The sequence below is a fragment of the Gossypium raimondii genome, chromosome 13 (genome assembly GCF_025698545.1).
Source record: "Gossypium raimondii isolate GPD5lz chromosome 13, ASM2569854v1, whole genome shotgun sequence".
Taxonomy (NCBI): Eukaryota; Viridiplantae; Streptophyta; class Magnoliopsida; order Malvales; family Malvaceae; genus Gossypium; species Gossypium raimondii.
The window spans coordinates 47,620,762-47,636,394 of record NC_068577.1 but is presented as its reverse complement, the minus strand read 5'-3'; the positions used below and the strand labels follow the sequence as shown (position 1 = coordinate 47,636,394).

The 15,633-nt window shown below is 34.4% G+C and overlaps 2 protein-coding genes across 3 annotated transcripts; both read right to left on the bottom strand.

The window, feature by feature from the left end:
• Window positions 1–1,228: 1,228 nt before the first annotated feature.
• LOC105782628 (uncharacterized) lies at window positions 1,229–4,662 on the bottom strand. 2 transcript variants are annotated; one of them, XM_012607492.2, is made up of 5 exons: window positions 4,447–4,662; window positions 4,126–4,350; window positions 3,281–3,391; window positions 2,418–2,471; window positions 1,229–1,781 (listed from the first exon to the last, which is right to left on the bottom strand). In XM_012607492.2, exons 1-4 carry the CDS (start codon window positions 4,555–4,557, stop codon window positions 2,436–2,438), a joined length of 483 nt encoding a protein of 160 aa, XP_012462946.1. In that variant the 5' UTR covers window positions 4,558–4,662; the 3' UTR covers window positions 1,229–1,781; window positions 2,418–2,435. The 2 variants fall into 2 exon arrangements, with proteins under 2 accessions (XP_012462946.1, XP_012462945.1); XM_012607491.2 differs by having other exon boundaries at window positions 1,229–2,181; window positions 4,447–4,599.
• Window positions 4,663–4,731: 69 nt separating this feature from the next.
• Window positions 4,732–8,471, bottom strand: LOC105782627 (solanesyl diphosphate synthase 1, chloroplastic). Its single transcript, XM_012607488.2, has 6 exons — window positions 7,831–8,471; window positions 7,334–7,458; window positions 6,881–7,008; window positions 6,689–6,792; window positions 5,783–5,910; window positions 4,732–5,606 (listed from the first exon to the last, which is right to left on the bottom strand). The coding sequence occupies exons 1-6, from the start codon at window positions 8,051–8,053 to the stop codon at window positions 5,058–5,060; spliced, it is 1,257 nt and encodes a 418-aa protein (XP_012462942.1). The 5' UTR covers window positions 8,054–8,471; the 3' UTR covers window positions 4,732–5,057.
• Window positions 8,472–15,633: the final 7,162 nt, after the last annotated feature.

Below are 15,633 nucleotides of genomic sequence, written 5' to 3'. Positions count from 1 at the left end.
CCAAAAAGAACCATCTTTGAATCTCTGTCGTCCCACACACCCCCATCAATGAATTAAAACAAATTTAGGGCAGTTAACCTGAATTTGAACATGAGAAAAATAACGCATGCAAAATCCTTGAGGCTGCCCCACAAAACTAAATCTAGGCCGGGTGAAATTGAGCTCTCTCATGTTTAATTTATTTAGCAAAGCAAGAACTCATTTGGAACGGCCTCGTTTTGGAAAAGGGAATGTTTGAGGAATGTATGATAATTACCATTTGAGTTAAAATTTGCAAAGATCACAAAACGAGCTTCCAAAATATGAAATGAATAGGAAGGAATTAGGGTTTACTTGATGCCTGCAACGCAACGAGAGAGCCACTTCAACTTGAAAAACCCTACTCCCTTCCTTCTTTGTGATTTATAGGCATGTCGCTTCCCAATTTTGCCCTTTATTGCAACCCCATGTTCAGGCCCGGTCCTATAATACAAAACCCCATGGATTCTTTATAAATTTAAACTTGTGTTTCAAGAATTTATTTAACATTTACTATTAAATTTGCTGTTGAATTAATATAACATTTTCACTTCATAATTATATAACGAAAATTAAAACTATTATAAATTTAATTTTATGTGATCTAAAATTAAATAATATATAAAGATAAATATAATATAAATATTAAAAATGGGTTTGACTAAAAAACAAATAATACATAAACATATGATTAGTTACCATCAATCAAATTATTATAATTTCGTCTCTTTTTAAAATGGATAAATTAACCCTTATACATTAGAACAAAAGAAAATTAATCTTTTCTCGTTAAAAATTTCATAAAACTGATAATAACCAATAGAAATGAATGAAAATTTTAACAAAATGATTAATTTGCTCTTTGATCTAAGATATATAGATTAAATAAAGATAATAAAACACAATCCAACTTTTAGTACAAAAACCCTATGATATTTTACTGTTACTGCATTGTATTTATTAAATAAATAAGTTCTGTATTTATTAAAGATATCACATTTTGTATTCTGTCCAAATTAGGTCTGTGATATAGTAATCAAATCAATTGAGGTGTTCAAAGATATTGAATCTTTTATTTGGTAGATAAAATTGAAGGTCCTTCAACATGGTTGTAGGTTTTTATGTGATCCCCGTCTAAAAAGAAAGCAATGAAAAAGAATGTTGTATGTCAAATGTTGATCCATTTATGGATATTTTGTTTGGGATGATCTTTGGTATTCATCAATAAACCCCAATAACTAGGACCAATACCATAAGCCTCCATAAGTAGGAAGTAGCCAAATTTTGGCTTTCAATGGTCTTTTTCTTTTCTTTTGGAACAGAGGGGTAACTTCATTAAGATTAAAAAGTGATACAGGCACTACAGCCCCAATAAAGCCACCCAACAAGAGCCGCAAACAGACCCATGCCAAAGCAGAGCCCCAGGCAGCTCTATGTAAACAAGCAAGGCTGCCACCATCCCTTCAAATGCGAGAACAGGAGAGGAATCAAGCCCGGAGCAAGGGCACCAGCTATGAGGGCAAAGGCCCTGCAGCATTGATTCCCGTTTTTCTGTAGACCTCTGCTCTCGCTAGACAGGAGCCAAAAACTTGCAACAAAACCAGGGCAGGGCAGGGCAGGGCAATGCAACCACAAAGCAGAAAATCAAAAGGCAAAGAAAACCGAGACCACAGCTCTCCAGCAACCACAGCCCAAAGCGCAGAAAGACAAACCTGGAGACCTAACCATCGGAAACCAACTAACCTAGCAGCAACCTTCAGCCCCTGAGTGCAACCACAGTGGCATCAAACATCAGAGGGAAGATGATCTCTCCCTTCGTGCGGATTTGGCAAGAGAATAAAAACCACTCCCACAAGTGGAAGGTAGAAAAATGTCCCCATCAAGCAGAATCAGCCAAGACTGATGGCAAAAGTCCAACCAAGGCCAAACATGCAGGAAAGCAGGGGGGACGGGGGTTCATATTATTCCAAGAAAAGCAAGGAAAAACAGAGGGAAAATGGAAAAAGGAACCGGAACAAAAAAGATTAAGGGTGAGGATGTTAGGCTGAGGAGAGCCGGTCGCACAAGGCAAAGGCCTAGGGTTTTCTTGAGTTTTAGAGAGAGGCAGAAGATATTTTTTTTCTTGAGTTTCCGAAAACATAAGTGGACTGGCTTTCAACACTTCTGAAAAAGGGGAAAAACTTTGCATCAATACTATGCAGTTCCCCTAGCTAAGGAAGAAAACCACAGTACGATATTCATTCTTTGGTACAAAACAAACCACAGTTGGGAATAGGGGAAGGGTTAAGAATTAAAAAACAAAAACAAAAAAAATTGTACATCATTTAAAACTAGCACCAGAAAAGACCATTCTCGAACATTATCACAAGTCTTAAAAGCACTAATAGCGAACTATATACCTTGAATGTATTGTCTCATTAACCCAATAAACCAAAGCTGTTAGGCGGCCATACCTAACAAATAGAAAGATACAAAACAAATAGAAAGATTAGGTAAGTACTGCAAATCATAATCCATTTGAGCGGAAACTTTAAGTGAAGACATGTCAAATATACCAAAATTCATGTCTGTGTTCAAAGATCATGCAAGTTGATCCAACATAACCTTAATATATTGCTTACATACCCAGTTTCTAAACCCCTACACATACAAGACCATCAAGTCTTACTTATAAATGACAAGCATGCACCTTACTTTTATTTCTTTCTTTCAGTAATTTGGTAAAGTTTATAAGTGAAAGGTCTAACATCATGTGAATCAAATGATGTTTCTATGGAGACAAGTTGTGCCCTGATATCTAAAGATAGACGAAGCTTAACAGCATCTTTTCAAACCAAAACTACCAAGAAAGCCCACTTTTTTACTATTTTAATTGGAACCTAATTTGCTTGTTTGAGACATTAACACCAAAAGGTTGCATCATGATCCGCCAAACTAGTTCAAGCCCCAACCACAAAAATCTTAAATCATTAAAAACCGGTTAAGCACATAAATAAGACAAGTGAAACTAATTTAGTTGAGCCAGATAAGCATAGTCTTGGCTTTTTAAGCACTAAATTCACTGAAATAATGGTTTTATGACATGCAAGAACTAAAACAGGGTCAAAAGGGATTACCGGCAAAAGGATAAATGAAAAATGCCAAAGAACCCATACACCAAATCACTCTATGTTTAACATGTCCCATATTATTAATTCCAACAAATATACTTCAATTCATTCTTGTGAACAAATCCAAAGGCAATAGAGTTAGCAGTGCTTACCCTCATAAACACTTTCCCTTCAATAAGCCCATAAGGAAGAGGACCAAAATGCCGTGAATCACGTGAAACATACAAGTTATCCCCTTGAATCCAAACATGCCCCTTTGGAACCTATCCATTTAAACCAAAAGCAAAATAACAGAAAAATGATCATTCAAGAATCTAATGCTATGTTATGTGTCACAACTCGACCCAGCCCACAGGCCATGAGCATATTATGAGAGCATAAGCCGGAATTGTCTTCTTTGGGCTTAGAGGTTCCTCAAAGTTGTGCCACCCTAGGTGCACCTCCAGAGATTTGAACCTACGCCACAACACAGACAAACATGAGTGCACTATTCCATTCTGATAAAAGTGCACTCATATGAGTGCTGTGATGAGGGTTTGAATCTCTAGAAGCACACATGAGGAGAGCAAAACCTTGAGGGACCTGTGCGACTCAAAAAGGGGGATTCTAGCTTATGCTCTCACGACAAGGCACATGCTCAGCGGGTTGGGTCTGGTGGTGACTATATGTTTCTGCAAAGACCCAAGCTTTTACTTTTCTTTTTCCAATCTACCGAAACCTCCATGCAATTGTTGCTTTTACTACTTTCTTTTTGTTAACTATTTTAGCTTCACAAAATAACAAATTTCAACATACGTGTTCCATATCAAAAGAAATTCGAATTTTGTTCCTAGTTGTAAAATTATAAAAATCCAATCGCAAAAACAACCCAGAGCTTACATGTTCATTATTTAGCTATATCTAAGCTATTAAAACTACAATACTCAACAAGATGAAAAAACATAAATGAATACTTCTTTTCAGAACACGGAAGACCCAATTAAAAGGAGAAGGGTACCACAAGAGAACGGGAGCTGAAGCTCCGAGTGGGGTCTAACGATAAAGTAACTCTATCACCTTCCATGGCTACAATGCGCTTAGTTAGGGTCCTATTAGGGTCGAGCGGCGACCGAACCAAGACCAAATCACCCGAACCCAGTTTGCCTATCCGATGAGACAAGTGTTCCACAAGTACGACGTCGCCGGTTATGTTTAACGTTGGGAGCATACTAGGACCCAGAACCTGCATCAATTCAATTAATTCCTCAAAAAAAAAAAAGAAAAAGAAAGAAAGAAAGAAAGAAAGAAAGAAGAGGGAAAGTTTGATTAAGTTACAGACATGGTTGGATGATACTACGTAGGCGTCGGTGACGTGTAGCAAGCAAAGGAATTTAACGATAATGGAAGCTCGATCTATGGCTTCTTTCGCTATGCTTCTCCATTGTCTCATTTTTTTTTTTTTTCCCTCTTCTTTTAGGGGTTTGTTGGGTTTAAGCTCGTTCGGTAAATTAATATAACATCAGTATTTAGAACTTATTTACATGTTTGACTCAAAAGTTTTGGTTTTTCCCCAAATTAATGGTTTTTATTCACACTTTTTCAAATAAACGTCAAACACAAATACTTTAAGAAGAAAAAGAGAAACCCCTGTAGTATAGGTTTTCCTTGTATACATAATGGAAGTTTATTAGCTTAATATTGATGACCACAAAAACTTTATTGTTCATCAATTTAATTTAACAGAGAAATTATTTTTTCTCAGACAAATGTATAATTTGAAGACATTGATACTAGGAGCTCAAGTCAAAGCTCAAAGCCTTGTATGAATATACAACCAGTGACAAGGAACCAATTAATATCCTAAGAAAGCTGTTCTATATGGGTACAGGCTTCAACTTCATGCCATGTTTATCTGTCATGTATCATGCTGTTTGTTTTGGATTAGTTAAACTAATCAATCCTTTCTAGATTAAACATCACCATATCTTCAAGCCCTAACCGAAAATCACTTTGAGGAAGACATTGGAGACTCTTGATTGCAATATCAGCTTTCTCTTTTGCCAACTCTTGTGCCCTTTCGATTCCCCCGCATTGCTTTACTAGTTCGATTGCTTCGTCAAGGGAACCAGTCTCACAGAACTCAGATTCAATGATCTCTCTAAGTTTTGGCTCCTTTTCAAGTGCGAAAATTACAGGTGCTGTGAGGTTGCCTTTTGCTAGATCACTACCAGCTGGTTTTCCCAGCTGCTCTGCTGATTGTGTAAAATCCAATATGTCATCAACAACTTGGAATGATAGGCCAAGATTCTTTCCATATTCATACATTTGCTCTGTTACACTACGATCAGCTCCACTGAAAATGGCGGCTCCCTTGGTACTAGCTGCAATCAATGAAGCTGTTTTGTAATAACTCTTTAGCAAATAGTCCTCAAGTTTGACATCACAGTCAAACAAACTCGATGCCTGCTTAATCTCACCACTCGCAAAATCCTTAATAACCTGCAATATCATTAATGAGGATACACTTTGAGACTAGTTAAAGTGAAATATCAATAGTTTGAGAACTATCTCCATAGCCACAGCACGTTTCGAATCTCCACAGGTGGTACTTTTTAGTCAATACTTGGGTTTACATCCAAACGAGATGGTAAATGTTAGGCCTAGGTCCTACATACCTGGCTAATGAGCTTAATGACTTCAAGGTTTTCAAGATTTGCAAGGTACCATGATGACTGAGCAAACATGAAGTCCCCAGCCAGTATGGCTACTCTTGTGCCGTACAGTTGGTGAACCGTCTCTCTTCCTGCAATTAAATTAACATACGGTTCCAAATTAGCAGTCTCCCAAATCACGAAAGACTAGGAGAAAAAAAGATATCGAAGAAATTCAAGCTCTTCCCATGAGATCAAAGCTTCTATTATTACTATTACCATTACTATTGAATGTTAAAACCGAGCAGTCAGAATCATTCGATGGAATGGTAGGTGCAGTGGTTCCTGTCCCTAACATGCACAGGCTAGAAATTTGGCTACAGTTTCACTCTTAAACACTACCACAACTACCAATTTGCTATATATGTACAAAGAACATGGACGCCCCACATTTACACATGCACTTATTGTATATACTGAAATAGAAACCGTGTCTAGTGCCCTTATACATGTGTATAGAAGGCTGCAACCATAACCTCAATTATCCCTATCCCAAAGAAAATGTACTTCTTGCCGACTATTTAACGGTTAATAATTAATAAAGAATCTCCCGCTCGTAAACTACTGCAAAAGCATAGTATTTTCCTTTTTAAGAAAGCCGGAGATTTCCATTCTTAAAACTTCTCTTTTCCCTTTTTCTGTTGTAGAAGCTTACCCTCAACAATGGTATAGAGTTGGCCTAGAGTAACTGGCACACCAAGATGATCCATTGACCAGAACGATCAGTGCGGTGATTAGACCAAAAGCATAGACTACCTATTTCTTAATGCACTTGAATGGAAGAACTATTATCTCTTTAGATTTGAGATGGTTTCTTCTTAAGAACAACACATCGAACACATGAAAAAAGATGTTAATTTACGGGCTAACCTCTTCGCAGATCACTTTCATCTAATACATCATCATGTATCAAGCTTGCAGTATGAATCATCTCAATGATCTCCGCTAAACGCCGATGCTTTGTAGTAAGGTCCCTGGAAAAAAAAGATATACAAAATGGAGATTAGTCTAACACTATAACGAAAATGTGTTTAATATGTTAAGAGAGTTCTGAATCGTTACTTCAATCCGACTAACTCTAACGTAGCTCTTGAAACTAAGAACACCAGGGCCGGTCTCATTCTCTTACCACCAGCACCAAAGATCTGCTCAGCTGCAGACATTAGAACAGGGTTCTCTGCACCAACAATCTAGCAGATCATCATCATCAGATACATAACTAACATCAAGATCTTCAAAGAACTAAACAAATCAAAAAGTCAAATCTTCCAAGTTAAGCAGACAAATTGAAACAGCTATGCATAATCCATCAAGCAAACCTAAGATTTCAATAAGCAAAGAAGCAACATATCTATTAGTTAATTCATCTGGCCTCATTAGATGAACCAAAACGTGCAAAACCTTATTAGTGACCATAGAACTTGAACAAAATCATCCCCAACATGCAGAAAACCCGATATATGACAACAGAACTATAAGGGACATGTAAGAATTAAAGTTTCAATGAGCACTTACTGACTGGAGATTTTGATTTAGAGTCTGGAGGTCATCGGCTACAACTTCGAACAAGTTTGCCAGTGAAATGGGACTTTTAGCCTCTTTCTTCAAATCCAACACAGGCGCAGTACGTTGACCAACTCCTACATTGATGTCAAAGTGGACAAAAATCTATTATTCCAATTACTGAACTCAAATCTGTAATAACAAAATCTAATAACCAAAACATAAGATGAAAATTAAACTATTCTTTCCTATTAAACATGGCACCAATAACCAAAAGAATAATTTCAAGTATATGAATTCCAATAGTAACAATAAAATAGTATAGAACCTCAACCAAGTAATGAGATACAGACAGATTAAAGATACTATGCCAAAGCAATTTTTAAAAACTAACAACAAATATACAGTGTGATAAATTTGATAGAACCGAGTATAAAATTGAATTTGAATAACTTACCACCAAAAACAATATTAAAACTTGAAAGATGTTTAGGTAGCAAAAATATTACCATTAAGAAGAGCCTCTGAAGTATTTGTGGAGAACACACGAGTTCTACTAATGTTTTGCCTGCAACAAACCATTCTTCTAGCTCCATAGACTTTAGTGGCAAATGTTTTTCCATGATTCTTCACTGCGTACCTTTCAATTGAAGAATTAGAAGAGGAGCCAACAGCAACCAAATCAAGCACTCTTGTTCCAAAATCAAGATTGTGGCATGTCATTGACATCATTCTTAATACGAACACCCAACCAAGAACCAAAAAAAAAAAAAAAAGAAGAAGAGCAAAAATGCCAAGTTTTACTCTTTTTAACAAAAACCCAGAAATAAAAATTCAATCTTTAGTCAATTTCCCATAAAAGAATCACTAAACTGAAGAAAACAGGCTGAAAGAAAAACTGGGTATTCGACAAGAAACTGTAAAAACGACTTCAAAAGAGCGCAAAAGGATGTCTTCAAACTTAAAAAGCTTCCATTTCTATTACAAGAAAAAAAGAAAACAATGTCCTCCCAAGTTTAAGAAGGTTCAGAAATTTTGGGTGGATGAAAAGATCCCACATAGGACTTGTTGTAGTTTTGTCCTGAGCTGCTTATCAGTTCAATGAAAGAGTTTGAGAGGCTATTGACGTTTTTTCGCTACAAAATGAAAAAAGCGAGATTTGTTCAAATACATGTAAGAAGGAAATTTTATGGAAATTAAAGAAGGGCCGTAGGATATATTATCTTTGGGTCAGAATCAATCAAGAGGCCCTTGCAAATTGGCAGTTTTTGATCGAAACATGAGCCATGTAATACCTTCTTTATATCTTCTTACAATTGAGTGATCAATATAGAATGGCACGTGTTTGATTCTTTCTCATCCAAATAATTAGTTGATGATTTTATCATTAAACTCTCATTATCCATTAACATTAGATTAATCATCTGTTCACCGCCCTAGATGTAGCCTGTATTCGAATGCGCTAATTGTGTTTATTATTTAAATTTTATTTTATTAATATAATTCAAAAAAAATGAAGTTTTAACTTTTAAGTTCTTAAATACAATTAATTATAGTTATTCACACCTAGTATTTTCTGGTTTAAATATTAAAAAACCTCTTATAAACTCTATTTAAAAATTGTAATCCCTAGCAATCAATTCAACCTTTGAAATATAGTTTTTTTTGGTTGAAATTCTTAAGAGCTCGTTAAAAGATGATGTGGAGGCTAATATGACAGTTGACGTGAAAAAAATAATAGTGTGATGGATGGCGCAACATTTGATTTGGAAGATTTAATTGATTTTTTAATTATTTTAAGAGGGGTTAATTTATTTATAGAACTTATATAAAATATTTTTAAAAAATTATAGAAAATTATATTATGTTTATTAAAATGATAAAATTTATAAAAGACAGAGCAACATCCTAAAATGGAGTTTTTTATTCCACTAATAAATAATTATGTGTAATATTTGACACCAATTTAATTGAATCTCTTTCATTATTTATCTATAATTTTGATATCACAAGTTTTAAGAAGGTTGAATCAAAATGTTGTTGCCCTCAATTAAATTCTCTATATTTTTTAAAAATAATTTATTAAATATTTATTTTATTTTTATCTGTACCTATATAAAATAAGTGTGCTTATCTATTATATGAGTTATATTACAATAAAACATAAATACGTAATATTATAAAATTATTAAAATTTTAAATATTGATAAAGAAATAAAAAGTGCCATATGTTTATATTTCAATACATTATCTAGGATAGTTTATAGATTCAATTAATTGCAATGTTTTATTCTTGATCTATATAAATTATACACATTTAATTTTAAATAAATTATGAATATTAGAAAAAGACAACATCGGAATTGAAATAATAAAAGCTATTGGAATAATTAAAAAATAAGATATTATATCTGGTCAGATTTGGATCTCAGGAAATAATCATATCTATAAAAAGACAACCACATGTGAGAGAGAAATAAATATTTGATTATTTTAACTTTAATTTTGTAAATCAATATGTTACGTGTAGACTTTGTTTGATTTAAAAGGTACATATATAATTTTATTTATGAAGAATATAATTTTTAATAAATTTTAACATAGAAAATGAATTATACTTTTAACAATTATAAATTTTAACATCTCTTTTAATTATATTCTTTATAAGTTAATAGTGCAGTTTCTGTTTGCATCGTAAAACACCTGCATGAATAAAAATTTCAAAAAAAAAAAACAATATGCATCCAAACCAACAACAATATAGAACACAATTAAACTAACTTAAAATTAATACATAATATTAGCTTCATCATCTAGTTCCAAGCTACAACATTTAACTTTAGCAGCATATCTATTGTTAGTTCCATAACCTATCTATCCATCAAAAGATCATTACATATTAGTTATTTATAGGAGTCCAATTACCAAAATACAACACAAATTGTTATTTAACTTACTTGAAATTTTAGACCATTAATTTCCCTCTTATACTAAGATTTTATTATTATGGGATATTATCTTTTAGAAATATATAATATATTGCATATTATTGTATATCTTTTAGGCATATATTTAGGAATATATTATATATCTTTTCAATTTCTACGTGACTACTGTTGTATAAATATATTATTTCTATCAATAAGATTGAAAATGATTACCCTATTCCTCTCATGGTATTTGAGCTTGGTATTTAATACAAGTTTTTTCATTGTTCTCAATTGTTGGCGACAATTCTATTCTCCACCACCACCACCTAAAATTGAACCTGATTCTTCATTTTTCTTGGGTCCTCAAGATCAACCTGGTGATTTTATTACTCCTTTTCAATTAAAGCTCAACCATTTCGATGATTGGGCTTCTGTTATTCGCATTGCTCTATCTTTTCGGCGCAAATTTGGATTTCTTAATAGTACTATTACAAATCTTGTTCCCCCTTGTTCAAAGGATGATTAGGTTACCATTCATTGTATGCTTGTGTTCTGGATTCTCAATATTATTGATCCAGAGGTAAGATCGATGCTTCCCAATTATGATAATGCGAAAATTTTGTAGGATGATTTACATGAACGTTTTTCTGTTGTCAATGACCTATGTATTCAACAATTAAAAGCATATATTAATCATTGTAAGCAAACCAAGACCATGTGTGCTGCTATTTATTTCAGTAAATTAAAGGTTTTGTGGGATGAGTTGGATATTGCAAGTGTGGAAAGTGTTTATGTAACTTAGGGAAGGCGTATGAACAACATTGTAAGCATGGTCAACTTCATCAATTTCTTCTTGGTCTCTATTTTGATTCTTATGCTTAGATTAGGTCTACATTACTTTTCCAAGATCCTTTGCCTTCTTTGAATCGACATTCCAACAGATTACATAAGAGGAATGCGTTCGCGGCATTACACAGGTCAAGGAAGAGAAGCCCAAAATTTTGGGCTATACAGTACGCACGGAGGGACGTGATAATGGTTAGGTTGATTGTGTTGATAAGTCGACCTTGTTGTACACTCATTTCCATCACAAAAAGCATGAGGTTGCTACCTGTTTTGAATTACATGGCTGCCCGAAATGGTGGCTAGAGAAATATGGGAAGCTAGAGATGTAAAGTGTTGGTCGTGGTGGCAAGATAGGTGTTGTATCTTCCACGCAACAAGTTTCTCATGGTAAAGGCAGCGTGTGAGCCAATGTTACTGCCGTAGATAAAAACTATGGACCAACGCTAGATCAGAACACAGTAAGGGCAGCATAATCATTAGGGGGCGACACTTCTTGCTTTTACCACTAAGTAATGGCAATCTCTTCTGGCGGTGTTCAATAATACACAACCCACTACCAATCAGTTGAATGGTAAGTCCAAGAATAATTGAATCATTGATATGGGGTGTTCAAATCATGTTATGTATGATCTTATGTGTTTGATGAATGTTAGAGAAGTTGTAGCATGTTCCGTAGGACTCCTTGATGGCCAAACAGTGGTGACTACCCAAGAAGGAATGGTTAGATTGACAAGAAAAATTCACTTAAAACATGTTCTTTATGTTCTTAAATTAAACTACAATTTAATTTCGATTTTAAAGTTGAATGATGATATGAATTATTTTGAAATTGTATAATTCATCTTACTTGACTGCCTTTGATCTATTATGAGCAACTTGAAAACAAAAGATTTCGTAATCGACTATACAAAGCCTTACACATAAATATCTCCTACTTATGAGACATCACAGATGTAACATCAGAATGTAGTTAAACATTCAACCTCTTGGCGAATTATCCCTGTGAACTCTATCATCATTAGCTGCCTATGCAGTATTATGTAAAGTTATCTTATTGAGAGGAAATCTTTGTGTATTCTTACTTGCAGACCTATGAGAGAAAACCCTTAGATGATTCTCATATCAGCCTTTGCTTCAATTAAATATAGATAATTCAAATAAGGTTAATCTTGGTGGATAGTTTCAGTTACGGATAAATAAGGAAAACTCTTTTTTAGATTAATAAGAAGATCAACTCATCTTAATCAAATCGACAACTCTAGCAGATCATTGTATCTTGTCTCTGTTTCACATCAACAGATATCCCACTCATAATGGTCCACTTTTAGCAACAGATATCAAGTTGGCGAATTCATAAAAATGAATCCCCTATTTGTGGAATTATACATATGAAAAAGTCATGTCAGACTGTCATATCTTTCACTTATGGATTCACATAAATAGAAACCTCGCTCATAAAGTTATATTACAATAGAACGATCTCTTTCTTGGTGGACTCATGCAAGCGAATCCCTTCGTTGCAAAATTCTATTTATAAGATAGTCCTGACGGACTTCCACTTATTTCATAACTTTCATATGTCATGGCCATGGACTTCCATTTCACATATGAGGCTTAAAGCCTTAAACTCCTAGAGCCTCATAAATTGAATTGATAGAACCCACATTGGGTTATCATATTCATTTGCGCATATATCTCCATACAAACCAATCGAACTTTCGCAAAGCCGAAAACCATGCATAAACAGTTTCTGTACTACCTGCCTAAACCTTCGCAAAGCTAGATAACACGTGTCACTAAATGCACAACATGGCATTTCTTTATCTTTCATCCGCCGAAATAACTCTCCACATTCCGTATACCATATACATGCATTTCATACACAGACATTCAACCCTACTGTTCATGCACGACACACATTACGCCAACATTTCATACATTTTCAAAACAACACAATAGACTTCACGATACATCAACATTCAATTACAAAATAATTCATCCAACATAACCAGCAAATACCATGCCAAACATCTCATTTATACCATATAGATAAACTTACAACCAACCATATACTTTCATATCTACACACAACATGCATCTCAATGTATCATCATTCAGCCACAAAATTCATCATCTTAAGATAGAAGTTACAAAAACAACAAACAATGAAAAAACATAAATATCCATTTAAGGCTTGATTTTTGGAACTCACCTAGAGGTTAACACTAAAACCATCAACTTAGCTTCCTTTGTTATCCGAGCCTCCAACTAATAAAACATAACAATCATTTTAGAATTTTCAACGAAGATATTTCATTATCATAACAACCACAACTTGTTGCATGCAAAGACCATTTAAAAGGTTATTTGTAATCCTTTACGGACGAATCTTAATATTTCATTCCTTCAACTAGACCAATGAAGAAGATGAAGAAAGAACAGAGAAAATGAAGAAAGTGCACCGAAGAATAACATCTCTCCCTTACATACTACTCATGCATTTCTTACACTGATTCCAAACTCAACAACCAAGTGTACATGTCCATAATAATTATGTCTCCCACTAACATTATTTCTAGTTTAAACTCAACGAAACCAAGGTTGAAATCCAACCTTTTACCAACCACTTTGCCAATTTATCTTAATTTCACTAAAGATCGCTTAATTTGTAAGCTTTTCAAATTAGTCCCAGAATTCACCTTTCCAACTTAACTTTGACATTTCGGGTTGTGACAAAAATGCCTAGTCGATTTAGATTTTTGAAATTTTGTCTTACGGCATATAAGTTGTACTAACTTATAGCAATTTCAGTTGTGGTGGACGATAGGGTAATTAAACGAAATTTGGAGTTGCTGGTTGTAGAATATTTAGAACATGTAATCATATACTAGGAATGGAATTATATAGTTAGATAGTGGATGAAAGAATGATGAAAACTTAAAATTTTATATTGAAAATTTTGAAGATAGTGGGAGAATGGAATGAAGGGTATAAAAAGAGAGAACCGACTGGGGAGGTGAATGCATTCATTTTCATCTTTCATTTTTCTTCTGGGTTTACTTTTAAATAAAAAGGAAGGGAAGGAGGAGAACGGTTACATGTTGGTGAAACCTATAGATTTAACCTGTTTCAAGGATAAATTCTTAAGCCGAAAAAGAGGACAAAGGACCTAGTGGCAAAAAGAAGCACAAACTGGTGTAATCAGCTTCGGCTTGAGGAAACTTTTCTGGTGAGTTCCTAAATCCAAACTCTTAGTTGTTATCCATCGTGTTGCTCTATTATGATGTTTGAATACAACATTGGTGATGCATGTTGTGCATTGTTGTGAGAACTTGGGGTATGAATGCAAATTTTAGTTGCGTACTAAAAAGTGCGAGTTCGATTAGTTGTGTGCGGTGAAATTTTTTTGAAAGTTATGTTTCTTGTTGAATAGTACTTCTAATGAGTGAATTGAATGTTCAATTGCATGCAAACTATTTTAGACGTAGAATTAATTATAAGTTACTCTTCTGTTGGTAAACTAGAGTTATTAATGAATGCTTGTGAGTGTTTGAAATTGACATGTCTTTCTATGTTATGAAATATTGGTGTTGTGGCAGGATGTTAAATGAACGAGGTATTGGTGTTGTAACAGAATGTTAAATGAATGAAGTGTTGGCATTGTGGTGGGATGTTAAATGAATAAGGTATTGGTGTTGTCGCGGGATGTTAAATTAATGAGGTATTGGTATTGTGTCGAGATGTTAAATGTACGAGGTATTGGCCTTGTGGCGGAATGTTAAATGAATGAGGTATTGGTGTTGTGGCGAGATGTTAATTGAATGAGGTGTGTGGAATGTGATATGTGTGAGTAATATATATATGTGAAATGTTGATATAAACGAGCTACTTGCACGTGTGGAATGTTGATATGTATGAGCTGACTATAAGAGTGAGGCATTAAACGCGCAAGCGGTGAATACGCTATCAGTATGTACTAGCTAAGATGGAAGGTCAGTCAGACTATCCGTCGAGTGATTGAATGGGGGATCGTCCGCAAAATGTCTGACCATTGGGACTAATTGCCATGATAATGTTTCCCAGGACTTCTAACAAGATTTCCATTCGCTTTCTGTGCAAGGCTTTACGAGTTTTAATGAGAAACAAGCAGTATTAAGGTATGAGCCGTATTAACAACAAGTTGTTCACACTGTGGGTTCAAAATGTGGGGTATACAATGGAAGTTTTGTATTACGAGATGTAATTTGCCATCACTTGTTTGAACGATTAACTTCCCGAGAGCATGACGCATTATTTGGGGCTGCATAGAGCTTCTACGAGGCAGTTTCTTTGCTTCCTTATCCTCGTGCTAATGGAAGAACTATGATTATGATGTAGTAATTTATCGTAATGCAATAAATTTATAAGTCAGGCATAGAACTCACTAAGTTCATATTGAACTTACCTAATTTCTTTTTCTAGCATTGTAGGTTTGTCACGAAATATTAGAAGGGATGGAGCTAGATTGCGGCCTTAGTTGTAAGCCTCTTATTTGTA